This window comes from Temnothorax nylanderi, unplaced genomic scaffold (assembly GCF_030848795.1).
Source record: "Temnothorax nylanderi isolate EJ_2023f unplaced genomic scaffold, tnyl_v1.0 TNYL_tig0099_pilon, whole genome shotgun sequence".
Taxonomy (NCBI): Eukaryota; Metazoa; Arthropoda; class Insecta; order Hymenoptera; family Formicidae; genus Temnothorax; species Temnothorax nylanderi.
Window position 1 is genome coordinate 195,417 of NW_027249161.1, and position 27,507 is coordinate 222,923.

Here is a 27,507-nt window from a genome sequence, read left to right on the forward strand (position 1 = left end):
TCTTGAAACGAGGTGAAAATTACAAAAGTGAACAGATTTATGCGGGGTCTACAATGCGAGTCGCAAAGTCGTGAGTCGCAAGAATTGACCAATCACAATCGAATTTGAGGAGAATAATCGACTGTGATTGGTCAATTCTTGCGACTCACGACTTTGCGACTCCCATTGTAGACCCCGCATTACTAGATTCGACCAATAAAATCATAGACTAAGTTTACACGGCGCCGTTAATCGGGTTTAATAACATCGGTAGTTCTTAGACTAGCCAATCACACTCATTCTTCAGAAGAAGGGAATAGCTGTGATTTGCTAGCCTTAAGGCTGATTTATAGAGGCCGTTACCGTTAATTTAAGCCGTAATCTTTAAGAAATTGACCAATTACAGTCGATTGTTCTTCTCACATTCGACTGTGATTGGTCAATTTCTTGAAGATTACGGCTTAAATCAACGGTTACGGCCTCTATAAATCAGCCTTAAGAACTACCGATGTTATTAAACCCGATTAAGGGTGGCGTGTAACAGCGGTCATAGATACCCGAGTGACAATAGGCGATAGCGACAGCGATAATAGTTGCCGACAAAGGCTGCGGTCCACTTGATGCTACGAATGCTTCGAAGCATTCCTCTTTTCCTTTCTTTCAATAAAGACAGAAGGAGAAGAAGAACGCTTCAAAGCATTTGTAGCGTCAAGTGGACCGCAGCCAAAGCTATACCTTTGGGTGCGTCCCATTGGCTGCGGTCAGCCGAACCTCTGCTTCGCTAAGCGCAAAGTAGCATTTAAGTGTAATTGGTTGGATCCAAAGGTAAGAACCAATCACATTCAATTGCTACCTAGCGGTTTAGCTAGCGGAGGTTCGGCTGGACACGGCCATTGCTCGCAACGCTCGTGGAATCATTTTATCCTTGTTGTTTGTCAAATGTTAAATAAGGACGAAATGATGCTCGCGAGCATTGTGAGCGATAAATGGAACGCAGCATTTTATTAGAGATATTAGAGAAAAGGCCTCCGCACGATGAAAAATATAAGGAACAAGTACTACTCCTGCTGCCATTTACTACGTTTACGCGAGCGTTACTTCTGTAGTAATTTACGATATATCACTCGTTTACGCGGAGTAAATTATCGCAAGTTACTACAAAATCCCGTTTACGCGAAGGAAAATCCCGTTTACGCGAAGGAATTATCGTAAGTTACTACAAAAGTAATGCTGAATCCTCAATGCGAGTCGCAAAGTCGTGAGTCGCAAGAATTGACCAATCACAGTCGAATTTGAGGAGAATAATCGACTGTGATTGGTCAATTCTTGCGACTCACGACTTTGCGACTCGCATTGTAGACCCAGCATAAAGCCCGTATCAGACTACGGATTGGGATTGAGATTGGATTGAAATTTAATCAATCAGAACAGAGAAAACTGATCTCAAGTTTAGTAAACTTTGCTCTGATTGGTCAAATTTCAATCCAATCTTAATCCCAATCCGTAGTCTGATACGGGCATAACGCTCGCGTAAACGTAGTAATTGTAGACGACGCTTTACGCGACTTCTGTAGTAACTTACGATAATTCCTTCGCGTAAACGGGATTTTGTAGTAACTTACGATAATTTACTCCGCGTAAACGAGCGAATTATCGTAAGTTACTACAGAAGTAACGCTCGCGTAAACGTAGTAGTAGTACTTGTTCCTTATATTTTTCATTGTGCGGAGGCCTTTTCTCTAATCTCATTTATCGTACGATAAAGGCTGCGGTCCACTTGACGCTACAAATGCTTCGGAGCGTTCTTCTTCTCCTTCTTTCTTCATTGAAAGAAAAGAGAAGAGAAATGCTTCAAAGCATTTGTAGCATCAAGTGGACCGCAGTCAAATTAACTCGTAGATAAAATTCTTCAAGCATATTGGCCGCGAGATAGAGAATTTCTGGATACCCGAGAACCTCTCTATCCTACAGCCAATCAACAGGTCTGATACTTGGAAACTTTGTCAACACAAAGGGGGAAGGGAGGTCCGGTCAGTCCGGTGACTTGTTTGTCAGTTGGAATATGGCGAACCTGTTAAGTGTTACGTGAAAGTTCTGACAAGATATTAAGTGAATCTTTCCTATTATCTGGACGCTTTAGAAAATATTAGTGCTAATCATGAGCTAATATCCGGAGCTATGCCTATTTTGGACTCTTAAATATTCGAATCCATTATCTCTTGCACGGTTTTTCGTAGTAAGATTTAAAATTCCCATCAGCTTCTCTCAAGATGCACGAAGCTTGAATAGTTATTGGTAAAAATCTTCAGCTACTCCATTCTATCGAAGAGCCCATCTCCTTCGTAGCCTATTTACAATTTTGCTTGGCGAGTTTTGAAATTGGCTTATTGTCGCACTGGTGACAGAACCAGACGATTTTCTTAAATCGCTGTGCGAAGACTCAACAACCATTCCGGCCGGAATCTACTTTCCGCTTGCCTGCAAAGTTTTAACGGTAAGTATTTCTTTTCTTCAAATGAATGAAGTACGCCAAAATGGCTTACATAAGCCATTCCCAAGAGAAAACCAGTTTCATTTTCTGGAAAACTTAATCTTGTTTACTCTAACATTATGATATTACGGGTCTGTTTTCTATTGTTGAACTGACTGCGCTAGTTCTGAGTTTATCTTTTTTATTCCACATTGGAAGAAAAAAGATAAACTCTGAACTAGTGCAGCCAGTTCAGCGACAGAAAACAGACTTTACATAGGCTGCGTTCTCCAATATTTACTGCTAGCGCTGAGAATTTAGTTTACGTTACTACAGATTTTCAGTGTTGGCAGTGAATAAGAGAAAATTAATTGAGAAAAAAGAGTGATAAAAAAGAAAATACGTAATACTTTTATGCTGTATAAGTATGTGATAAAATAAAGAGAAAGAAATGTATGGTACGTAATCTTATCATATTTTATACATTAAACATGTAACTACATGATTCATATATTTTATGCAATTATGCAAATTTGTGTAGAAAAACTTTAATGCAACTGCTAATTTCTAAATGCATCATTGAACTCAAAGTAAAGAAATCTTATTTTGCATGCATTTATAAATCCCTATATAAATATCAAGCTTGGATATTCTTGTATTTTCTATATAACTATACTGTAATCGAAAAGCCCAGCTTTATTCCGAATGTACTGTTTCCGAGATGATGTGTTTATTTTAAATTGTTGAAGACGTGTAAGTTCAGAATTTTTTATCAGAATCACAATTTATATGTATATTAAATATAAAAATGCTTAACCATAAAATTCAATTTGTTATTAACTTTATAATAAAGAAGATGACGAGAAATATTTCCTGCATTAATTAAAATCTGATTTTTTGATAATAAATTTAATATATTTCAGCAGCACTTTGCTTAGTATTTCCGACAATGAATCCAATACGTTCGACAACTTTCCGGGGCGATGAGGAGTCAAGATCAACACGTAGTGAAGATCACAATACTTGTTCAGTTTTACGTTCAAGAACCGAAGACGAAAAGCAGAGACGTAGACGAGAATGGCAACGCCAGCAAGAACGAGAGAGACAACATGAAAAATTGAAACAGCAAAAGATTTTAGAATATGAAAAGAAACGTGCACAAGCTTTAAAATATGCTGAGGGAAAATCCTCGCGTCATAGTCGAAGCAAAAGCGGTAGTGAGTCTCCCTCGCATCTTCGGTATAGAGGTAGATCTACGTCAACTGCTTCCAAATCTGGTAGTTTGCATGAAAAGTGAGTTTACAACATACATATAACTATATGCCCCTATATCTTTATTTTGACTTGATAGAGATAAGGTGACCAAAACTTTCAAATATCTGAAAAAGATATTTCAATAAAATAAATTAGTATAAAATAATTTATTGATAGAGAAAATTGCTTACGAGTTGAGATATGTAAATAAATTCAGCTTAGCTTGTTAGTAGGGCTCGTTAACAGAAAACTATAATTTCAATGCCAGATCAGAATAAGGCGCAAGATGTACAGAGATAAATGTATGTTTTTTTCACTTTTAAAAGAATTTTTTTTAATTGTCTCACTATATTCATTATGTAAATATAGAATATAGAAATAGGACTATTTTCCTGGAATATTATATCTGGTTATTTTAATACAAAGAGTATATATAAGAATTACGATTAATTTAAAATATTATGATTAAATTCTCTTTAGATTAGATGAGCCTACAAGTGGAACAGTACCTTTGTTTAGAGGTCCTCAGAATGCACAGGTTAATACTATGGAACTACGTCGAATTAAAGTTGATATTCACAGGAATATTCCTGTACAAGGACCTGTTCCCGAATTACAGCGAGATATACTTAATCCTGAAGATGTGATCGTCAAGAGAAGAGAGGGTAAAATGTTACATTTTTCTAAAATCTTTGTTTCTCTAAATCCTTATTCTTTCCAGAAACTTAATTATTATCTAGCATTGCAATGAGTGCTGGAAGAGTTGTATTACAATCAAAGCATTGGCAGTAGTCTACAATAATATGTCTATTATACCAATAGCACAAAAGTTTTGTTATATTGGCACTAGGTTGATGCATCATAGGTTTATTCCTTACATCTATGAAGAGTTTATTATAAAGAGTCGATATAGAAAGCTCCATGAAGATAACATCGAGCAAGAGAAATACTTGTAATAATGAATAACATTTGCAAATCTAGTTTAAGAAATTTTTCAACATGGGAAGAGTGTTTTGTCTACTATATTTGATCTGTGGTTTTTTCTATAAGATATATAAAACAAATGTCAATTTAATTTAAAACGTCTCCTGAGAGAATGATATGCTGCAGATCCAACAGTTTAAAGGCCATTGTACGTAACAAAGTTTTAGTTATAATCGTAAGGCCATAAGAAAATAGATCAATCACACTAGATTATTCTTCGAGCGCGAGGAGAATAATCAACTGTGATTGGTTTATTTTCTTACGGCCTTACGATTATGGCTAAATCTTTGTTACGTGTAATGGCCTTAAGTATTTAAAAAATATTTAAAGAGTATCCAAATAATGTATTGTATATTTTATGTACTCTAGCTTAACGCATGTAAAAATTGCAAATATTATACATATATTACTTTGTCTAAACCATAACTAATTTTATTTAGATTTTTATACTTATTTTTTTTAAATAAACACCTAATTGTCTTATATTTGTACGAGAATTTATTTAACTTAAAGTTTTCTCATTGAAAGAAACTTGATGTAAATATAAGAAAATGCAAAGAACCTAACTTTATTGAAATTAGTTTAAAAAGATTAATCATTTCTTAAATAAATTTTTAATTTAAAGTAATAAATATTATCTAAACAAATATTTTATTGGTAGTAACATTATCAGAGAAGAGTATTACCAAAGAATTTATAGATAAGGATTATATATAATAGATTTCCTTAATATTTTTGGTATCATCTTTTCTTTTTTAAAATTTCCTTTTAATTTATTATTGCATGCATTTAATTCAACATTAATAAAACATAAAATTAGTCGCTTTTCGTATTTTTGCAAATTAAATTAATACGTTCATTTATATACAACATATATATAATGTACAATAATAATGAATATACAATACAATTAGGAATAGAACATGTGCAATATAGATACAAATAAGATTATGTATGTATTTTATTAGCAATATAAATATAATTATATTGTTAATTATGCATTGTCACATAAAGAAAATTATGTGAGTTTCTAGATATTTTAAAAATAATTCTATATTTATTTTTTAACATATTTTTATGCTATTAATATGTTTTTATGCTAATATGACATATATAATCGGAAAATCCTACTTCACAGAAAATATAATTATATTAGTGCTACAAAAATGATGAAATAAATGATCATCAAAGAAAGCCTACAATGAAGATGAGATTAAACTTTTCATGATTCACTAGGATGAGCAAAAGATGGAAAAAGATATGCAGAAACAGGTAGGGAAACATTTTCTCTTTTAGTAAATTGTTTTTAAAATTGATTTAATATAGTGAGAAAACAATACATTTTTAAGATTTTTCTATATCAAGAAAAATTTGAAAAAATTGCAATTCTCATTATTATATAGAATTTAGAATAATGTAATATTGTTGTATTAATAATTAATCTTTTTTACAAAATATTTATTTTAATTTAATAAATTTAAGCTTATTACATTTATGATTAAAATGTAAAACAAAAGATTTAATATGCATATGAAAAAGAAATTTTATGGAAGAGCTTCATGGAAGATATATCAGCGATAAAAGTAATAAAATTGAAGAAGCCTGCAATAAATATAAGATTAGATTGGATTTTTCATGAACAATACTAAAAAGAGATGATACATCGAATGTGAATGAAGAAGCTATTCGGAAACGGATATTCTACATTATGGAAGATATTCTACTTCACGGAAAACATTATGTCAACGCTAAAAAAGGAATGATACAAAGATGGTTGAAGAAAATCTACAATGAAGATAAACCTATCTTTTTTACAAAATATTTATTTTAATTTAATAAATTTAAGCTTATTACATTTATGATTAAAATGTAAAACAAAAGATTTAATATTAGAGTTTTATCGCTTTTTTACATTAAATTTTATATTAAATTAATAAATCTATTTAATACAACAATGTGTAAATAAATGTTGTCTATATATCTAATTTAATCATAATAAAAATATATTCCTGCTTACATTATAAGTCCTATGTATATTCCAAAAAAGCCATGTTTGTTTTCTCAGAAATTTTAAAAATAATTATGTAGTCTAATTATTTTTAAAAGTACACTGGGGAGCACAAATGGGTTTCCTTTCAGTGTAGATGAGTGCACCATTTCTAGGTTCGCAATTGGCTGGAAAGTAGAAATAATGCGCTCAGCTACACCGAAAAAGGAACATTTTTACTTTTAACAGTACATGGATATATGCATATGAAAAAGAAATTTCATGGAAGAGCTTCATGGAAGATATATCAGCGATAAAAGTAATAAAATTGAAGAAGCCTGCAATAAATATAAGATTAGATTGGATTTTTCATGAACAATACTAAAAAGAGATGATACATCGAATGTGAATGAAGAAGCTATTCGGAAACGGATATTCTACATTATGGAAGATATTCTACTTCACGGAAAACATTATGTCAATGCTACAAAAGAAATTATACAAAGATGGTTGAAGAAAATCTACAATGAAGATAAACCTATCTTTTTTACAAAATATTTCTTTTAATTTAATAAATTTAAGCTTATTATATTTATCATTAAAATGTAAAACAAAAGATTTAATATTACAGTTTTATCGTTTTTTTACATTAAATTTTATATTAAATTAATAAATCTGTGTAATACAACAGTGTAAATAAATGTTGTCTATATATCTAATTTAATCATAATAAAAATATATTCCTGCTTACATTACATGTTCTATTTATATTTCAAAAAAGCTACGTTTGTTTTCTCAGAAATTTTAAAAATAATTATGTAGTCTAATTATTTTTAAAAGTACATGGATATATGCATATGAAAAAGAAATTTCATGGAAGAGCTTCATGGAAGATATTCTACTTCACGGAAGACATTATGTCAATGCTACAAAAGAAATTATACAAAGATGGTTGAAGAAAATCTACAATGAAGATAAACCTAAACTTTTTACAATTAATTTGAGGATGAACAATGAATGGAGAATACTTGGGACAGGTATGATAATATCTACTTTTTATAACAATTTGTTAAAATTGATTAAATACAATGAGAAAAAGATATATATATATATATATATATATATATATATATAGTCCTTTTCAGATCTTTTTCATTAATGTAAAAATTTTAAAAATAATAATTTTATTCTGTATACTGATAATATATAACAACATACAATGACGTAATTAGGTATATGTTTATTTTTATGATTAATTTTTATCATATATCAATGTCTAATAGTTATAACACTCAGAACTTTTACGTCATGAATCTAATGATATTAATAGAATTTTAAACATAGTTAAAATTAATTAATCAGCCTTTATATAGAAATAGAAGAAGAATGTTACAATAAAAATTAGAGAAATTCATGGAAGATTTTACAATCTGATAGATTAAAAAATAAATTAGTAAATAGCGTATGACAAACTATTAAATGTTTTTCCATTATTTTTATTTAAATCTATTGGTTGTTTCATAGGAAATTTTGAGGATTTTACATTTATATGTTTTTATAAAACAAATATTTTCTGATGATAAAATATTGCATATTATTTTAAAATGTGATTATAAAAATGTGATTCAATATTGAGATATATAGATAGGATATCTATGTAAATATAAAAATGTATTTAATAATTAATTTTTTACAACTGTTTCACGGTATTATTTTTAGAAATATACATGTATTATGTAAAATTTTGCTTCACAGAATATATTATTAATACAGGATGATATAAACATGATTGAAGAAAGTCTGCAATGAAGATATGGGGATAATGTTAGTTCCGGGGCCCCTCAATTTGATAGGTGTATTTGATAGATCTTTCGCTGAGAAAAAGAATGCTGCAAACCACAATGCGCTACGATGCATAGTTTTTGAGATATCGATTTTTAAACGTAATAATAGCAATATTGTTGTATGGTATATATGGGGTTTGCAATTTATCACGTGTGGAAAGTTCACGCATGTACTTTGCAAGGCACACTACGTGTCTAGTTTAACAGTAGTGGAGCCCCCCGTAAGAATTTAAATTCTTAATTATTAAAACATAAGTTTCAAAGTATTGAGAAATATATTAATTTCACGATTGTAAGATATTCCAATATCACCAACGATTTACCAACAACAGAAGACAATATTTTTTGGAAGATAATTAATATATTTTTTCACTGGAAGATGGTTTTCTATTTACCATGGAAGTTACTGTTTCCTCTTCTCTTCACTCATGATTTTATAATCTATTACATTACTAAATATGAGCAAAATACATATTTATTAAAATATATATTTTAACATCTTGAAATATATAGATATACATATTTTAAAATGTGTTTAAAGATCATCGAAATTACAACGGCATTTCATATGCAATAATCTAATAATTCTCTCTGCCAATGTAATTTTTATTTTTGATTTATAATATAAATTCATAAGTACCTAATCATAAAATAATTTATAATATTAATAAGCGAAAAATATTCTACTAACTATCGTTTCCAATGTTTTAATAAATACAAATTATACTCATTGCACACTTTTGATGTAATATTTTACATCGAAATATTATACAACTTTTTATCGTGTTTTGCATTTGAGTCTTTCCATATCTGTTATTTAAATCAGCATACTTCAAAGTTGTAAAATATTGCTTTGTCCATAAGCCTAGCGAATACTAATTTTATTTTCCAATGTAATTTTTATTAATATTTTTACTTGCATACGGTGTCTATACCATTACTGTTGGCATAATAATAATCAATAAAAACAAAATATAATTTAAAGCGTGTATAAATCTGAGAAATTTAATTTAGATGAGAAAGATCTAAATTATTACCTGTATTTCTTTTTCACTTATGCATACATCTTATTAATTATATTATTAAACAATGTAATGAACTATATAGGAGAAGGATGTAAACCAATATTCGACAGGGAAGAAATAAAAAAGGCTACAATCAAAACTAACGAAATAGAAGAACGACGCACAGTTGTAGCTATAGATAAAGAACAATCGGGTATGTATTATATAAATAATTTTATTATATAATTATTTATTATTAATTCTTAAATTATACCAATTAAACTTGAATTAATGAACATATAAAATTACATTAGATAATTTTCGAAATACTCGAAATTCTTTGAATAAGAAAAGTACAACGTACATGAAATTATTCTATATACATTTATGATATATATAAAAATACATATAGAGAACTTAGTCATTGAATATAGAATATACATATAATGTGACTAATTTATGGTTATATATTTTATTTATAGATTATATCTTTAATTTAAAAAACAAATTATTTTATATATGTCAAGAAATAGATAAATATTTTAGTTTTCGGTGTTTGAGGCTCCATAATGAATAATACAACATAGCATTCTTTAAAAAAACATAGTATATACATATAACACTACATATAATATTACAGCCTCGACAAACAAATCACGTACTTCAAGGAGACGATCTTTATCCTTGAGTCCAATTAGGAATCATATTTATAGTTCCGGATATCCACCGTCTTATCAACCTAGGTTCGTTTCTCTCATGATGACAATATTCTTTATACTAGATATATATTCTTTAATGTATTTACTTATGATCTTAGACACCGCAAAGATTTGAAGCATCAGGATAACAAGACAGAAAATTGTGATATTCGTAAAAATGATGGGTAAAGCTAGCTTTAGTTGTAATTTATATATTGATGAAAAGAAATTCAACCTTGTTTTTAAAATAATCAAAAGCAAATAAGTATTATATAATTAAAAACAGTTAAATAGCTTTGGTATTTCTGAAAAGTATGTTCTCTTTCTATATTTTGTAGAGCAAGCGGTTTAGAGAAACGTAGAGAATATAAAGAGAAATACACAGAAAGAGATCTAAATAAACATGATGCTAATCGATCTCGTTCTAGAGAACTGCACAACTCATATTCGAGGTATGGAGTAAAATCATTAATATAGAATTTATAGATTGTTATTTAAAATAAATTAATATTAAAATAATATGGAATAATATAAAAATTAAATTAATATAAAATTAATTTCATTATTATAAATATTTAAATTATTTTTAATTTGTTACGATTTAGAGATATTACCAGGCTTGATTAATTTATTTGTAAAATGAAAAAAGGATGCCAATTAAACCATTTTTTAATAGTTATGAATAATCATTTCTAATCATTATCTTTACAGGCCGTTTATGGAAGAGAAATCTTATCGCGACAGATATCGTGAGAGATCAAATGAACGTTCCCATGAAAGAAAGGATAGAGATAGGGATAGGGACAGAGACAGAGACAGGGATAGAGAAAGGGAAAGGGAGAGGGAGAGGGAGAGGGAAAGAGATAGAGATAGAGACAGGGACAGAAACAAAGATAGAGATAGATCCAGAGAACGAAGGGATATAGCACCGCATTATATCGAATCACCAATACCCGTGCCTATCTATTATGGCGTAAGTAAAATGTATACAAACTATTGATCTAATGAATGTTCTTAATGAGAATTTGTTGGATTTCTAATTTATTTATTTCTTGGTAATATACTTTTTAGAGTCCCTTTCCTCCGAGACCAATTGTAGTGAGCCCTATGGTCCCATTAAGAGGACAGATTCCTCCTATGGGAAGAGGCAGACACCCTGCTTTAATGGCACCAGTCAGACCATTTCCACCACGATTTCCTCCAGATATGTACAGATTGGGACATCCACCCCCAAATCCAAGTAAATACATATATATGCATTACAAATAGCAGTACAACTGTATATGTATTGTACAATATTCTGTATACATATATATATACAAAATTCTTTCACAGGATTCGGACCATTTTAAAACAACGGACCATATTTCATACTTAAATAGCAATGAAAATAATGGTTTATCTTGGATACGCAATCAAGGTTTTATTATATTATAGAATGTAGTATTTTAAAATGAATTATAATGCTTGAGTGAATTAAATATATTATATATGTAAAGTCTGCATGAAATATAAATGGAGGAGTAAAAGCCATAGTGGTGTAACTCAAATTTTTTAAGATATTGACTCGTGTGGATAGATGCAATCTATACAGTATATAAATTGCACCTATGCACACGAGTCAATATTTTAAAAAAATTTGACCACTATGGCTTTTACCCCTCCAAATAATACAATTTATATATATTATATAATATAAAGTAATATAAAGTAATAATGCATATATAACTTATATATACTAATAGAACATATAACTTATATATAAAATATTTTCTATGTAATGTAGAGCATTTATACACGTGCATATACACATATTGTTCTTATTTTTCAATAATTTATAATTAGCGCTATGTATTCTGTAAATAAAATTGAAATGTTAATTTGTACGTAAGACTTAGGCATTAATTTTCTTTAAGAAGATCTATCCTATCCCTGAGATACAGTTACAATCTTTCCTCTTTCTTGTATTTTAGACCTTGAAACACAATAAACGCTTCAATACGTTTCAAATTCGCGCACTTTTTGGATGTGCATGTAATAGCCATGGACCACGGGGTCGGGGGTACATACGTTCATGTTGTTGCATCTCGTCGGTATGACGGGTTTCATAACCTCAATAGTCGTCAACTTTAACGATTGGCCGCAGAAGGAAGTGATCCGCGCAGTTCCTTGGGCCTTGGGCCCTACGAACTTACGGCTTCAACCTGAGTTCAAGAGTATTCAAGACACCGCAGACATACACATTACACATACAATTACACATACGCACATACATATACACTTTGGCTCGCTGACGAGAGGCGGGTGACTTCTTCTTCTTCTTCCTATGTAATGGCCTTCAAGCAGTGCTGCTCTAAAAACGGCCAGGGCGAACCACTAGTCTTATAAGCCGCAAGCGGCGTAATTACAAAGGTTGTAGGCCTCGAAAGGCGCCGATACAAGGTACTGATAGTTAAACAATGCAGACAAGTAACAGTCGCAATACTTTGAAAAAAATTTGCTTCCGGACAAAACACGTCCGAACACGATCGAGCTCGCCAACCGACTCTGAGAGGCGGGTGAAGGGTCTGCAGGAGACCCAGGCAAACTCAGGTGCACTCAGGTGCACTTTATGCACTAAGTGCACGTTAAACTGCACTTTAACTCCGTATTTTATTTATTATAAATTTTTAAGAGCAAAAATGCAAAATCGGGCTCTGTAGCGGACTGCATTATTATATAAAGAGTATATAAAAAAAAAAATTCACGAATCTATGTAACTTATTTTATGAGAAATCTTGTTATTACGAATCCGTAATTCGTAATATCTTTTTTTTTAGGCTTCAAATCTTACTTCTAATTGCACGATATTATTCCTGACAGTTTTTTGTAGAGGGCTGCATCACTATTTTCTATAGAAAAACTGCAGAATTTTTGTATAAAGCAAATATTGTCGTCAGGTAAAGACAATATTTATAAAAATAAAATTTTTGTTTAGTTTATCAGAAAAAATCATGTACAGCCCTCTACATTTTTGTGCGTACTTTAATCGTGTAAAAGGATTTTCCATTCTGTTCAGCCAATTCAAAGATATTGCTTAGACCGATTATGCCTTGTCGCTGTCACTCCAGGATCCCCTTAAGAAGAAGATGAGCTGTTGAGAATAGATGCGCTATATAACCCAAAGACAGGGTTGAAGGCGCTTCCGCTCCTAACCTAAAAGGAGCAAATAAAAAACTTTAACGATTAATATTAAATATCCCGCTTCGCGGGGCAGAGCAGGGCAGAGCGACACTTTTTTATGCCAGATTCTTTAGTTTCACGCAAAAACACGTCATTGAGCATAATTTCACCGATATTAGAGGTGAGGCCCCTAAAACTGTATAATTAACCATGAAATGATATGTAGAATAACCTTTATATATGTATTAAATGTAAAACGCTGAACATTACGATCTGAAATTGAATCATAAGATTCAGTTTGTTATTAACATTAACTGCAATGTATAATAAAGAAGATGACAAGAAATATTTCCTGTATTAATTAAAATCTGAATTTTTGATAATAAATTTCATATATTTCAGCAGCACCTTGCTTAGTATTTCTGACAATGAATTCAATATGGTCGACAACTTTCCGGGGCGATGAGGAGTCAAGATCAACACGTAGTGAAGATCACAATACTTTTTCAGTTTTACGTTCAAGAACCGAAGACGAAAAGCAGAGACGTAGACGAGAATGGCAACGCCAGCAAGAACGAGAGAGACAATGTGAAAAATTGAAACAGCAAAAGATTTTAGAATATGAAAGGAAACGTGCACGAGCTTTAAAATATGCTGAGGAAAAATCCTCGCGTCATAGTCGAAGCAAAAGAGGTAGTGAGTCTCCCTCGCATCTTCGGCATAGAAGGAGATCTACGTCAACTGATTCCAAATCTGGTAGTCTGCATGAAAAGTGAGTTTACAACATACATATAATTATATGCCCCTATATCTTTATTTTGACTGAATAGAGATAAGGTGACCAAAACTTTCAAATATCTGAAAAAGATATTTCAATAAAATAAATTAGTATAAAACAATTTATTGATAGGGAAAATTGCTTACGAGTTGAGATATGTAAATAAATTCAGCTTAGCTTGTTAGTAGGGCTCGTTAATAGAAAACTATAATTTCAATGCCAGATCAGAATAAGGCGCAAGATGTACAGAGATAAATGTATGTTTTTTTCACTTTTAAAAGGATTTTTTTTAATTGTCTCACTATACTCATTATGTAAATATAGAAATAGGACTATTTTCCTGGAAAAGGATATCTGGTTATTTTAATACAAAGAATATAAGAAATACGATTAATTTAAAATATTATGATTGAATTCTGTTTAGATTAGATGAGCCTACAAGTGGAACAGTACCTTTGTTTAGAGGTCCTCAGAATGCACAGGTTAATACTATGGAACTACGTCGAATTAAAGTTGATATTCACAGGAATATTCCTGTACAAGGACCTGTTCTCGAATTACAGCGAGATATACTTAATCCTGATGATGTGAGAATATGTGTCAAGAGAAGAGAGGGTAAAATGTTACATTCTCTAAAGCTTTATGTTTCTCTAAATTCTCTCTTCTCCATAGAAATTCAGTTGTTTTCAACATTGTAATGTGACAAAAAAATGAGATGTTTACTGAAAACAAATGCTCACGCTTAATAAAACAAATATTGCAATATTGTTACATGCAAATAATAGTGTTTTTGACTGGGCCGGGTTTGCTCGCTCTGGGAGCGATTAATGACGTTACTTCGGCAAATCGACCAATGTTATTGCTCGATTTCGACGTCCAGTCGAAAACGCTATAAGAAATTATACAGATGGTTACACGTGATTTTGTAACTGCAGTTGTTTATAGACTAGAAATCCTCATAAAAACGATAGAGATATTCGCTATATAATTATTGTTAATTCCATACTTGTTAACATATAGGAATTCAAACAAAGTAAAGAATATAGAAAATAGGAAGTGATCTAAAAAAAAATTTCGTACAAATTCAACACATATTTCGTATTTTAAAGTATCTTTGAAAGTAATATAGTTATTTTAAGTAAATTTAAAAAAAGTTTATATTTCTGCATTGATTGCCTGCATATAAAGAAATATCTATAGTGTTCAAGTGGCATTATATTACGATTTGATGAAAATTACTAATAGCTTTAAAGCTACAATTGCAATTTAAAGAAAGCAACGAAGATTTTATCCTACAAGACCAATTAGTTTTATCTATTTATAATAACATTTTTTTTATTTGCAGCGTATCTTTATATATTTACATAAAATTGTACTTATCGTAGAATCATCATGGAAGATACCTGCATTTTAGAATTTTCATCTGGAAGATCTTATCAAGATTTTGTTTCTAATACATATGTACAACATTTTAATGCAGTCGAGTAGTTCTTTCTTTTATTCTAATTTAATATATGTAATTTAACATAAAAATAATGGGTTAATAATTATTTAACAAATTATATGGAATTACAATCTTAATTTTATTTAAAATACAGAACCAATTATTTCTTAAAAATATTATGATTAAAAAATAATGACATTTTAATAACTTTTAATTTTATGTTATACAAATGAACAGTTATTTTATATCTCTTAATTTTGGAATGCAGTTTACTTCAAAGAGCTTTATGTAAATTTCATACAACTTACAAGATACTCTGGAGATTCTTGTTCTAGATCTTGGAAGACAACATATCAAGAGATATTAAGAGAATGGTGGCTAAAAAAATATTAATGTGGAAAGAATAATAGTATAATTAACTTTCGGCTTTTGTTAAAAAAAAAATGTTTATATCGTACACAAAATTCTTTCTTCTTCTTTCAAAGATGAAATTTTTCTTTTGACTAATGCATTAGACTTATCAGAACTGTGTCAATAAGAAATCACTAAAAGACTAATAAAATGAATAAAATAAATCATATAGGAGAAGGATGTAAACCAATATTCGACAGGGAAGAAATAAAAAAGGCTACAATCAAAACTAACGAAATAGAAGAACGACGCACAGTTGTAGCTATAGATAAAGAACAATCGGGTATGTATTATATAAACTAATTTTATTATTATTTATTATTAATTCGTACATTATACCGATTAAACTTGAATTAACGAATATATAAAATTACATTAGATATTTTTCGAAATACTCGAAATTCTTTGAATAAGAAAAGTACAACGTACATGAAATTATTGTATACATTTATGATATATATAAAATACATATATAGAACTTAGTCATTGAATATAGAATATACATATACATATGTGACTAATTTATGGTTATATTTATAGATCACATCTTTAATTTAAAAAACAAATTATTTTATATATGTCAAGAAATAGATAAATAGTTTAGTTTTCGGTGTTTGAGACTGCATAATGAATAATATAACATAGCATTCTTTAAAAACATAGTATATACATATAACACTACATATAATATTACAGCCTCGACAAACAAATCACGTACTTCAAGGAGACGATCTTTATCCTTGAGTCCAATTAGGAATCACATTTATAGTTCCGGATATCCACCGTCTTATCAACCTAGGTTCGTTTCTCTCACGATGACAATATTCTTTATACTAGATATATATTCTTTAATGTATTTACTTATGATCTTAGACACCGCATAGATTTGAAGCATCAGGATAACAAGACAGAAAATTGTGATATTTGTAAAAATGATGGTTAAAGCTAGCTTTAGTTGTAATTTATTTATTGATGAAAAGAAATTCAACACCTTGTTTTTAAAATAATCAAAAGCAAATAAGTATTATATAATTAAAAACAGTTAAATAGCTGTTTTATATTTCTGAAAAGTATATTCTCTTTCTATATTTTGTAGGGCAAGCAGTTTAGAGAAACGTAGAGAATATAAAGAGAAGTACACAGAAAGAGATGCAAATAAACATGATGCTAATCGATCCCGTTCTAGAGAACTGCACAACTCATATTCGAGGTATGGAGTAAAATCATTAATATAGAATTTATAGATTATTTTAAATAAATTAATACTTTTATTATTATAAATATTTAAATTATTTTTAATTTGTTATGATTTAGAGATATTACCAGGCTTGATTAATTTATTTGTAAAATGAAAAAATGGTGCCAATTAAACCATTCTTTAATACTTATGAATAGTCATTTCTAATCATTATCCTTACAGGCCGTTTATAGAAGAGAAATCTTATCGCGACAGATATCGTGAGAGATCAAATGAACGTTCCCATGAAAGAAGAGATAGGGATAGGGATAGAGACAGAGACAGAGACAGGGATAGAGAAAGTGAAAGGAAGAGGCAGAGGGAAAGAGATAGAGAAAGGAAGAGGGAGAGGGAAGAGCAATCTTACCGCGACAGATATCGTGAGAGATCAAATGAACGTTCCCATGAAAGAAGGGATAGAGATAGGGATAGGGACAGAGACAGCTACAGGGATAGGGAAAGGGAGAGGGAGAGGGAAAGAGATAGAGACAGGGACAGAAACAAAGATAGAGATAGATCCAGAGAACGAAGGGATATAGCACCGCATTATATTGAATCACCAATACCCGTGCCTATCTATTATGGCGTAAGTAAAATGTATACAAACTATTGATCTCTAATGAATGTTCTTAATGAGAATTTGTTGAATTTCTAATTTATTTATTTCTTGGTAATATACTTTTTAGAGTCCCTTTCCTCCGAGACCAATTGTAGTGAGCCCTATGGTCCCATTAAGAGGACAGATTCCTCCTATGGGAAGAGGCAGACACCCTGCTTTAATGGCACCAGTCAGACTATTTCCACCACGATTTCCTCCGCATATGTACAGATTGGGACATCCACCCCCAAATCCATTTTAAAACAACGGAACATATTTCATACTTAGTCAATAGCAATGAAAACAATGGTTCATCTTGTATGCGCAATCAAGGTTTTATTATATTATAGAACGTAGTATTAAAATGAATGATAATGCTTGAGTGAATTAAATATATTATATATGTAAAGAATTAGATTAGAATTAGGATTAGCTCTACACTGTTTAATCAAGAAAACAAAATTATACTACATATAGCTATCTGACATACATCTTTAAAACAATAAGTATCGAACGATCAAGTTTGTTAGACAAGAAATGTGTAGCGAAGAGATATAGTAGGTAACTGTTCGAGAGAAAATTAACGAGTGGCGTTGAAAATCAGGATTTTGTACTCGTTATTTGAGAATATTTTCGAGCCTTTGCGCCTCTGAAAACATTTCGGACAGAAGCAAATAGCTGATGAATCGGGCGAGTGGCCGATCACATAAATTTTTTGGCTGTACCATTTGAGACAAAGAAAAACAGTGGTCAACTGTTAGGCATGTATCGTTAGCTCAAGAAATATTTAGAAATTGTTAGAAATTTTTTAAAGGATGGAGACAAGCTTTCGTAATAAATTTCGTACGATTAATTTTGAAAAAGATTAATTGATCTGACCTACCAACCTGCACTGGATAGCGTAGTAGATTAACGGCAAAATACCCTGCAGGGTAAAGACCTATACGTCCAGCAGTAGTGAATGCAATCCGATGGATAGGTTGATGAAGAAATTGATTTGATTGATTCATTTACTATTCAGTACTAAACGAGTGTTAAACTCATCTTTTAATAAAAGTATGATTGTTCGAATCATTAATTATCCGAATTATTTTTATTATTATTGTCATATGAAAAGTGAGAGAACGCGAAATTCTTCAATAATTTTTATTATGTTTTCAAAATCGGTTAAGTAAATCAAAAACTCTGTTCATTATAACTGAATGTTTTGCATTTTTCTGTTTTTTTTTCTTTCCGATATCTAAATTCTATGCCTATTTCATTTTGAATGCGGAAAGTCTAATGTAAAGCAGCTATAAAGAACAGACTTAAAGATATATAACATTAAATATTATAATTATATTTAATTGATTTTATAATTATAATAATCAAAGTTTTGCTATTGCATAGTTTTAATCAAAATTATATAATTTTTCTCTTTATTATCTTTTTCGTAGAGAGAGAAGTTGCTTTTCATACCATATTATACCTTCCACACTGAAAATGAAAAGTATAAGGTACTAAAAATGTACAGTTTTTGTCATATATATTAATAGATTTTCTCTAAGTGTATATTGAAACAGAAGAAAAATCTGTAATAAAATACAAATAATTAATAAAAAATTTCTCTATACACAGATCACATTTGATCCAATACATTGAACTTGAGACAATTATATTAAAACGTAAGAATTTAATGAAATCTAATGTAACATAGCAAATGCCGGAAAAACAGAAAAGAAACAAATTATCATATTTTATATTATTCAAAGTTTTAAATCTTTCCGCAAACTGTTATATATATCAGAAAAGAATCTCTTAGGAAAAGAACCAAAAAATCGTCAACATAGCACGGAAGAGAACCACACAATTGTGGACGTTACCACAAAATCGATATAGCGCGGAAAAGAACCACAAAATCGTGGACATTACCTACGGGATTCATGTTTCATGGATATTGGCTACGTAGTTCGATGTCCACATTTTATGGACATAGAGGCGCTTCAAAATAAAGTAACAGCTGAATTGGGCTAAATCGCATCGCCCCCATGACCGCTCTCAAGACTTCTCTGATTCTCTTTGCTTCTGCACTTCTGCGTGCTTTCGAGTTTTCGTAACTACAACCGTGTGGCCGTATCAATCGAGTCTTTTGACACGCAGAATTTGTGGTCACTGCTTCCCTGCATTCCTGCGATTGTCGTCGCTGTCAGCTGTCGTCAGTCGTATGCGCTTTTCGTCAAATCCGGATGACATGTATCGCACGTTCGGCGAGCATTGATCAATTTACAAATAGCTGGGGATGGTCGTGAGTTGTTGAAGTGCCGTTGACGGTTCAAGCCCGGCGGCCTGCTGATGATCATTCGCTATTAAATTACACTTTCCTAAAGGTTTCCTCGAAAAGCACCGGCAGATTGATCACGCTTTCATACAGACGGGTGGGAAAGGAACTATGTAGTTGCGATGGTTGCGAGCACGACGACTGATATGACTGGATCTATATATCATGAACGACAAGTAACTTGTTAATGTTGTTGCATCCTTTCCGTAGATTGTCTTTAGGTTGCACATATATTGCGTAGAAAATTCCGTCACCGTAAACAATGCGAAGTAATTGTCAAATAGAATATTGATGGTTGAAAATATCTGCACTATTTTGAAAGGAGATGCTTTTTCTTTTTTTGAATTTATTTTGCACCCTTCACCAAAATTACAAACTGAATTGTAGGTGAAGGAGCTGTGTGCGTTACACGCGTTGAACAACTTGTTTCAAGAGCGTGGCTTTAGCAAACAGGAATTAGATCAGATCTGCTATAGTTTAAGTCCCGATGTGTGGATCAATCCTCATAAATCGCTACTAGGACTCGGCAACTATGACATTAACGTTATTATGGCCGCTCTCCAGAGAAGAGGACGTGAGGCTGTATGGTTCGACAAACGTAGGTCCGTACGTTCATAGGTATCGTGAAAAATATGAGCACGCAATTTATAATATTGTATATGTTCATTACATTATTCCTTCTATTTCAGGGATCCCAAGTGTCTTTGTTTAGACAACATCGAGGGTTTTATACTGAATGTCCCAACTGAATATAAACTAGGTTTTGTGCTACTTCCTTTGAAGCGACGTCATTGGATTGCTCTGAAAAAGATACACGGTGCCTTTTATAATCTTGATTCAAAACTGGACTCGCCGCAGTTAATAGGAAAGGTTATTACAATACAATGAAATATGCCGAAAGCATATAAAGGTATTTCCATATATTTTACACGTCATATTAATTGTGTCTTTTCTGACATCAGGACAACGACTTACTCATATATCTAAAGGATCAGATAGATAGCAAGGAGAAGGAACTATTCCTTGTTGTTTCTAGAGAGATCGATAGCAATCAAGGATGGTTAATAGATACATGTGAAAATAAAGATGACAATAACATGGATCATGATTCTATTAGATATATTGAGGACGGATATCCGGATATAGATTTGAAAAAGTCCGAGTCTAAGGAAATGAATGAAAACGAGGAATTCCTAGATAACAAAAATTCCAGATAATTGGGGCCACATACACCACGCTCCACTTGATTATTTATTTATTTATTCGCTTGTTGCAAATTTAAGGAAGGATGATTATAATTGTCGCGAGAAAAGACTTGGAATTATACAGGAACAAAAGAGAACGAAAGATAGAGCAGATAACGGAAATTACACATAATAAATGTTTCACTGAGCATTTCACTATAATGCTTTCATTTATATCTATGTGTTAACACAAGTGGTATTTTTATTTATTTATTTATTTTACTAGAGAATCATTCTCGTATATTATGTATATTACATACTACTTGTGACGTATGCGTAACAACGCATTTTAAGAAATAACGTATGTAAGATATATAGTGTTGTATTTAAAATGAAAATATTGCTTTTATTAAAAGTTAACGTGCATAAGAAGAGAACTCGTATTTAAACAATAGCTACTCATATGAATTGAAAGGTTATTAATGTGTATATCTATATTCTATCGTGATATTATTTATATGTGATAATCATATCTGTCATTTTAAAAAGCTTGTATAAATAAACACACTTGTAATATGAAATTGTTACAATACATTTTAGGTACAATCTCACGATTCTTTTTACACAATAAATATACTTGTAATTTGTTTCATAATGTAATTTATCCTGTATATATAGGACAGTATTAAGTAGACATTATTATTTATATTATAAGAGCGTAAAATTTATTTATATCACGTGCTGGCATATATTTAAGTTGTGGCTTTAAGTAAGCATCAAATAATTGACTAGTGATAATTTATTTATTTTTATTGTGTACCGCAAAAAAATAAAGTTAATCAGCCAATGAACCTATTGTACAAAACATACATATATATCATACAAGTAATAACGTCATTGTTATAGCAGTAGATATAACGTCGTTATTATTACATCACCACTTTATTGCGAGCGCTGTATTCATTTTTTGTATTTCGTGGTATTGTGTATTGAAATACGCGCTAACTTTGTCTGTATCCTCTCCTCCCAGCCAAGTTTTGTATAGATTCTGCACCACTTTGTTTTCTTCAGGCTTGCTTAGCGGAAGTTTACGATACATATTTTCTAATGTTGTTGCGAGTTCTCGGGGTTGAATGTTTCCGTCGGGTCTCACTTGTGCTCCTCCGTTTAAGCAACCTGATAATAATAATAATCATATTAAAATTTACTTACAACATTAGTGCATTATTTTAAGCAAAACAATAAATTACCACACGGGCATGCCATAATTTCGACGTAGTCGTAAACGCATTTGCCCCTTTTCATTTTCTGAACTATATTCTGTATATTCCTGAATCCATTAATAATAGCAAATTTTAATAACACTTGATCGTTTCTTTTCAATTCGGCTTCCTGGAAGTCGGGATTTCTAAGACTTTTGACATCTACTGTAACATTGTCTTCGTCAAAAAGATTCTTCGCCGCGTAACGAAAGATGAAGTCCGCGTAACCACCTGACCCCGAGCCACTATGACCCCACAATCTACTCGCAATTTCTTCACTGTAGAAGCCAAATGGTTGTTTAACTTCACCTTCGTCGATTTCGTTCAATACTAAACCGTCTTCACTCAGCATCTGTTCCAATTCGACTGAAAGACACAAAGTTGATACCGTAACTTACACCTCAATTTTAATAATTCTAAATATAGTTATATAGAAATATGAATATATGTATATACTTGATGTTATGACACAGTCTACGTCTCTCGTCTTTCTTTGCTGATTGTAAAAGTCTTCTCTGGAAGCTTCCAACTTCTTGTCATAGCAGGGCATTACAGTTACATGGTACATCTGTTCTGGTGACAGACCCATAGTTTCAGCTAAATGGTACTTTACTAATGATCCCATAATTTGTTGGGGTGATTTTGTAACACTTATATGTGGCAATATAAAATTTCCGTGAGTTTTTTCGGCATAACATACCCAACCTGTCACGGAAATAAGAATATTACAAATTTCTTGAATCGATCATTCATTTTCATAAACAAATATTCGTCTTACCTGGACACGAAGAGGACAACATTGGTAACTGATTTTTTATGCCTTCTTTACTGGCTTTATAACGTTCGACGAATTCTTTGGCAGCTTCTAATAAAACAAAATCGTCAGCCACCGTCATATCTAATACCGCATCAGCTCCCAATCGATAGAAAAATCCTGCGAGTTTACAGAGAGTTTGCTCGGGAGTAAGTTCATAACGCTGTGCCAGTGACAACACAGGTTGCACCGATAGACTTACTACTATATATTTGGAATCTGTATTTCCTACGTTCTACAAAAGTACAAAAAGTATTATGGTTAAGAAATCAAATAAATGAAGAATATATCTTGTAATTTTGTATATCTCACTATCAAAGATAAATATCAATCTGTAAAAGAATTAATAATTAACACCGCATATCTTCAATTCTCTAAGTATCGTTACAAATATCTGAATCATATAAAATCTCTTTACTTTTATATATAAATTAGAAACCTTTATATATTGTAGTAACATTTATTCTTTACCTGTTGAGCTACTTTCTCCTGGAACACCCTGAGCAGTTCTTCTTGACTTTGTTGCGTAACTAGCACGCTCTCAGCAGATGTGATACATCCACTGCACGCTAAACAGTCGGCAAGTGTGATCTCAACTTTTTGTAATTTTTCCGGTTGCCCAGTCTGCACGATAAAGCAAACTTTAGCGGAACGTTTTAAGCTAGAAATATATTTCAGCAAATAAATATTGTATAGACACTTACTTCATTCAGCGCCAAATGGGCATTATCCGCTTGTATTTTTATCTTCGCACCCGTCTTGCTCTTGCTCGCCTGCATTTCTATAGGTTTAATGCATTCCTGTAACAAATGTAATTAAGAGCAGCGCATGGAGATCTGGATCTAATCCAGAATGACATCGATCATCCATACCTGCGATGGAGTGATGAAATCATCCAGATTTGTAATCTGCAATGCTCCACTGAATCTTGATGCCATTTTTTTTCAAATGTTACTTCTTGCGTTCAGCTCCAGATATTTTCTGTAAACATACATTATATAAAAGAAACTTACGTACAAAATAATCTGTTTTCTCTCATAAATACAAGTGTCATTCAATTAAATAAATACCTCTTATTTTTTAAAGGAGATATTAGGAATGCTCCTACAGTCGTAGATTATCCTTTACAATTTACAGTTCTTCGTGAAATGATACAGCAACATTAATACAACAGTAAAAATGAAATTCTCAGCATTGATAAATATTAATGTCAACGTTGGAATAATTTAATGTGTTAACCTCTTCACTGCCTTTGGAACATAAATGGCTCACTGAATTTCGATTTTTCTGTAAATGAATTCTCCGTATCGCGCAGTTCTACGCTAAAACCAAAATTAACGGTTAAAAAGACATGCAGGAGGTGAGAGATATTTTCATGAAACTAGCGCAACACAATTTCTTTGTTGACAAGTAGGTAATTTATGAAATCATGACAATGTGCTCCCCTGTCACAAATGACTCACTGACCTGCGCCTGAGACACCGCAACCGTTCCACCGTGCACTGTGCAGGAGTAGTCGTGTTAGCATTGTCAGAGGGGCGCGATTTGCTTATAAAATTGCAACAATGACGGAAGTGAGGAAGGACGATGTTGTAAAAATTCTTCACACCTACCCGTTTTGCAGAGTGAGTAAAATACGCTGCCGTATTTCGTTGTGATTTATCGTACGGATTTGCGCTGCGTAAGTATATGCGAATGTGACGTTTGATCAATACGGAAAGCGTGCGTTTCACTACGCGTTCATTGCAATCGACGCCGCTGATTTAAAAATTAAAATCACGCGCATTTTTTATTTCAAATGAATGCCGATTTGTTGTCGAATTTGGTTTAGCATCCTGTTTATATCCGTTCTATTTATGAATAATTATTCCCTCATATTGCTTTGTATAAAAGCCTAATATTTCAATAATTTGATTTAGCATATATGTAGTAATACCTAAAAATTATTTTATGTAAAATGTACGAAACCTTTGAGAAAAATTATATTTGCTATTGCAAAAATTATCCAACTCGAAATAAATATACATTTATATAATACGCGAGTTGTTTACATTTTTTATTGGAATTCTTTTAATAATTTTCAATATCCATTTGCAGAAATGTGATATGTCTGATGAGATGAAGCAAGAGGCGATGGAATTATGTGTGACTGCGGCAGAAAAGTACGCGGACAACTATGAAAGCGTGTCTCGGATGATCAAGGAGACAATGGATAAGAAATTCGGTGCGTCGTGGCACACGGTCGTTGGCGAGGGCTACGGCTTTGAAATAACTTATCAATTGAAGCACCTCCTGTACATGTACTGTGCCGGCAATTTGGCAATATGCATATGGAAATCGGCATAGTACGGTTCGCTTGGCACCTATTTATTTATTTTTTATGTATTTATTTATGTACTAATATACATGCATATATATATGCGTTCGACTGTATATGTAAAATCATTTTTATGTACGTGTGCGAAGCGTGTATGCAAACTGTTACGAGAAAAGAGAAAGAACGTTTGTAACATCTCATAAGTGTGGGTCCAATCTGTGTTTAATTGTAAGAGTCAAATATCTTTGTTTATCATAATTAAATACATTCACATATTTGAAACAAAACTAATGATGATAATCCGATTCAGATATATCGAATAAAATACAATTAATGGAAATACTTTTCGGTGCAGATTATTGAATTATTTCCCTTACAGAAATTTAATACTGTAAGTGATTATTTGGCTAGTGATTAATTACTTATTTTGAGTATTAAAAGTACTGTTTTTAATGATTTTAATACTCAAAATAAGTAATTAATTACTAGCCAAATAATCACTTACAGTATTAAATTTCTATAAGGGTTATAAATAATATATTATTTAAGGAGCAATTTGATATACAGCATTATATAAGAATATGTAAGATCCAACCGTAAAATGTACTCCTTTGTAAGAAGACAGTGATATATAATATATATTTAGAAAATTCATATACATGACAGTATTTGAAAGTACATATTTATCTTTTTACACGTAAAATTCATCAAAAACCTGTAACCGTCCTCCATACAAGAACTGCTATGTTACCTCCAATAAACATATATAACAGTGATTTTTCTTGATATGTAGTTGCACACGCGTAAGCTTCCCCGACGACCACTTGGAACGGAGGCCCAAATTTTTTATCCAGATTATCCTTGATCATGCGAGCTGCGTGCTCGTAATTCTCTGAATATTTTTCCACAGCGGTGACACAGGTCTCCATGGCTTCCTGCTTCATATCCTCCGGCATGTCACTGTACTAGAGAGAATCTCTGTCGTAATTAAAATTGATATATCTTAATTCGAACATAAATATTATAAATTAGATCAATTTACCTTACATAATGGATATGTATGAACCATCAAAGCTGCAACATCCTTCCTTACCTCCCCAGCCCACATTTTACAGAAGTGTCTCAATTATTTTATCGTACGTTGCATATAACAGCAAAACTATGTTATTTGTGTTTTTAATATCCGACAAGATTCATATATTCAGTATATATATTTGGTTACATTAAATGTACATTTAAACAAATGAACGTATGACACTATACATTGAAATTTTCAAGTGTACACAGAGTACTGCATGAATTGAACAATATATAACTTTATATATATATTACATGTGTATATTAAAATTTTAATTTAGCTTAATTTTTCCCAACCGCTATACGAATTGTTATTGATTTTTAAAATTTGTATAATTGCCCCAGAGAGTGAGAAATTTGATCAAGATATGTTAACTGCTAAATGTCAAACTTTCATAGCCTGATAACAGTATTAATAGAAAATAAATTAATTAATCTTGAGGACTTGTATGTAACAAAGAGAATGATCTCAAACATATATAAAAATTGTTTATTTTCTTTCTTTCTCGCAGGTAGAAAGGTTATAAACACTTCTCTGCTCGGACCTCGACGAGTTTCGGATCGTATCGTACTGAAACGCGGGATTTTTACGGCGTTCCAAAACTCATCGGAAAAAGTCTTCGTCTACTAATGTATATTGTGTGTATTGACGTTTATTCAAGAAATAATTTAAGAAAGCTCGGTGA

The 27,507-nt window shown here is 31.4% G+C and overlaps 5 protein-coding genes across 7 annotated transcripts; 4 read left to right on the forward strand and 1 right to left on the reverse strand.

Moving 5' to 3' along the window:
• Positions 1 to 2,016: 2,016 nt before the first annotated feature.
• On the forward strand, positions 2,017 to 12,106 carry LOC139775486 (uncharacterized). 2 transcript variants are annotated; one of them, XM_071711513.1, is made up of 10 exons: positions 2,017 to 2,473; positions 3,373 to 3,742; positions 4,184 to 4,368; positions 9,626 to 9,736; positions 10,163 to 10,265; positions 10,340 to 10,405; positions 10,559 to 10,672; positions 10,932 to 11,193; positions 11,292 to 11,460; positions 11,556 to 12,106. In XM_071711513.1, the coding sequence occupies exons 2-10, from the start codon at positions 3,399 to 3,401 to the stop codon at positions 11,570 to 11,572; spliced, it is 1,371 nt and encodes a 456-aa protein (XP_071567614.1). In that variant the 5' UTR covers positions 2,017 to 2,473; positions 3,373 to 3,398; the 3' UTR covers positions 11,573 to 12,106. The 2 variants fall into 2 exon arrangements, with proteins under 2 accessions (XP_071567614.1, XP_071567615.1); XM_071711514.1 differs by lacking the exon at positions 10,559 to 10,672.
• Positions 12,107 to 13,639: 1,533 nt separating this feature from the next.
• LOC139775488 (uncharacterized) lies at positions 13,640 to 18,703 on the forward strand. The gene is made up of 8 exons (XM_071711515.1): positions 13,640 to 14,154; positions 14,585 to 14,775; positions 16,188 to 16,298; positions 16,712 to 16,814; positions 16,889 to 16,953; positions 17,087 to 17,225; positions 17,436 to 17,838; positions 17,939 to 18,703. Exons 1-8 carry the CDS (start codon positions 13,811 to 13,813, stop codon positions 18,110 to 18,112), a joined length of 1,530 nt encoding a protein of 509 aa, XP_071567616.1. The 5' UTR covers positions 13,640 to 13,810; the 3' UTR covers positions 18,113 to 18,703.
• A 1,156-nt stretch (positions 18,704 to 19,859) lies between these two features.
• Josd (Josephin domain containing) lies at positions 19,860 to 22,202 on the forward strand. Its single transcript, XM_071711474.1, has 5 exons — positions 19,860 to 20,134; positions 20,217 to 20,343; positions 20,555 to 20,769; positions 20,857 to 21,037; positions 21,130 to 22,202. Exons 2-5 carry the CDS (start codon positions 20,290 to 20,292, stop codon positions 21,382 to 21,384), a joined length of 705 nt encoding a protein of 234 aa, XP_071567575.1. The 5' UTR covers positions 19,860 to 20,134; positions 20,217 to 20,289; the 3' UTR covers positions 21,385 to 22,202.
• LOC139775457 (probable cytosolic Fe-S cluster assembly factor AGAP009023) lies at positions 22,136 to 24,900 on the reverse strand. 2 transcript variants are annotated; one of them, XM_071711470.1, is made up of 9 exons: positions 24,667 to 24,900; positions 24,498 to 24,566; positions 24,300 to 24,408; positions 24,132 to 24,227; positions 23,899 to 24,051; positions 23,392 to 23,662; positions 23,070 to 23,318; positions 22,602 to 22,979; positions 22,136 to 22,527 (listed from the first exon to the last, which is right to left on the reverse strand). In XM_071711470.1, the coding sequence occupies exons 3-9, from the start codon at positions 24,363 to 24,365 to the stop codon at positions 22,286 to 22,288; spliced, it is 1,455 nt and encodes a 484-aa protein (XP_071567571.1). In that variant the 5' UTR covers positions 24,366 to 24,408; positions 24,498 to 24,566; positions 24,667 to 24,900; the 3' UTR covers positions 22,136 to 22,285. The 2 variants fall into 2 exon arrangements, with proteins under 2 accessions (XP_071567571.1, XP_071567570.1); XM_071711469.1 differs by having other exon boundaries at positions 22,136 to 22,203; positions 22,285 to 22,527; positions 24,498 to 24,900.
• On the forward strand, positions 24,895 to 26,520 carry LOC139775463 (dynein axonemal light chain 4). The gene is made up of 2 exons (XM_071711475.1): positions 24,895 to 25,052; positions 25,525 to 26,520. The coding sequence occupies exons 1-2, from the start codon at positions 24,993 to 24,995 to the stop codon at positions 25,771 to 25,773; spliced, it is 309 nt and encodes a 102-aa protein (XP_071567576.1). The 5' UTR covers positions 24,895 to 24,992; the 3' UTR covers positions 25,774 to 26,520.
• The last annotated feature ends 987 nt before the right edge of the window (positions 26,521 to 27,507 follow it).

Bases quoted from the DNA above. Each gene is read 5' to 3' on its own strand.
- LOC139775486 (XM_071711513.1), top strand. From the start codon at position 3,399: ATGAATCCAATACGTTCGACAACTTTCCGGGGCGATGAGGAGTCAAGA. The intron at 4,369-9,625 runs GTAAAATGTTAC...TGAACTATATAG, and splicing joins GATCGTCAAGAGAAGAGAGG to GAGAAGGATGTAAACCAATA. The intron at 10,406-10,558 runs GTAAAGCTAGCT...TATATTTTGTAG, and splicing joins GATATTCGTAAAAATGATGG to AGCAAGCGGTTTAGAGAAAC.
- LOC139775488 (XM_071711515.1), top strand. From the start codon at position 13,811: ATGAATTCAATATGGTCGACAACTTTCCGGGGCGATGAGGAGTCAAGA. The intron at 16,299-16,711 runs GTATGTATTATA...ATAATATTACAG, and splicing joins TATAGATAAAGAACAATCGG to CCTCGACAAACAAATCACGT. The intron at 17,226-17,435 runs GTATGGAGTAAA...TTATCCTTACAG, and splicing joins CTGCACAACTCATATTCGAG to GCCGTTTATAGAAGAGAAAT.
- Josd (XM_071711474.1), top strand. From the start codon at position 20,290: ATGGTTGCGAGCACGACGACTGATATGACTGGATCTATATATCATGAA. The intron at 20,344-20,554 runs GTAACTTGTTAA...ACTGAATTGTAG, and splicing joins CTATATATCATGAACGACAA to GTGAAGGAGCTGTGTGCGTT. The intron at 20,770-20,856 runs GTCCGTACGTTC...CTTCTATTTCAG, and splicing joins GTATGGTTCGACAAACGTAG to GGATCCCAAGTGTCTTTGTT.
- LOC139775457 (XM_071711470.1), bottom strand. From the start codon at position 24,365: ATGGCATCAAGATTCAGTGGAGCATTGCAGATTACAAATCTGGATGAT. The intron at 24,052-24,131 runs GTAAGTGTCTAT...TTTATCGTGCAG, and splicing joins CCCATTTGGCGCTGAATGAA to ACTGGGCAACCGGAAAAATT. The intron at 23,663-23,898 runs GTAAAGAATAAA...GTACTTTTGTAG, and splicing joins AGGAGAAAGTAGCTCAACAG to AACGTAGGAAATACAGATTC.
- LOC139775463 (XM_071711475.1), top strand. From the start codon at position 24,993: ATGACGGAAGTGAGGAAGGACGATGTTGTAAAAATTCTTCACACCTAC. The intron at 25,053-25,524 runs GTGAGTAAAATA...ATCCATTTGCAG, and splicing joins ACACCTACCCGTTTTGCAGA to AAATGTGATATGTCTGATGA.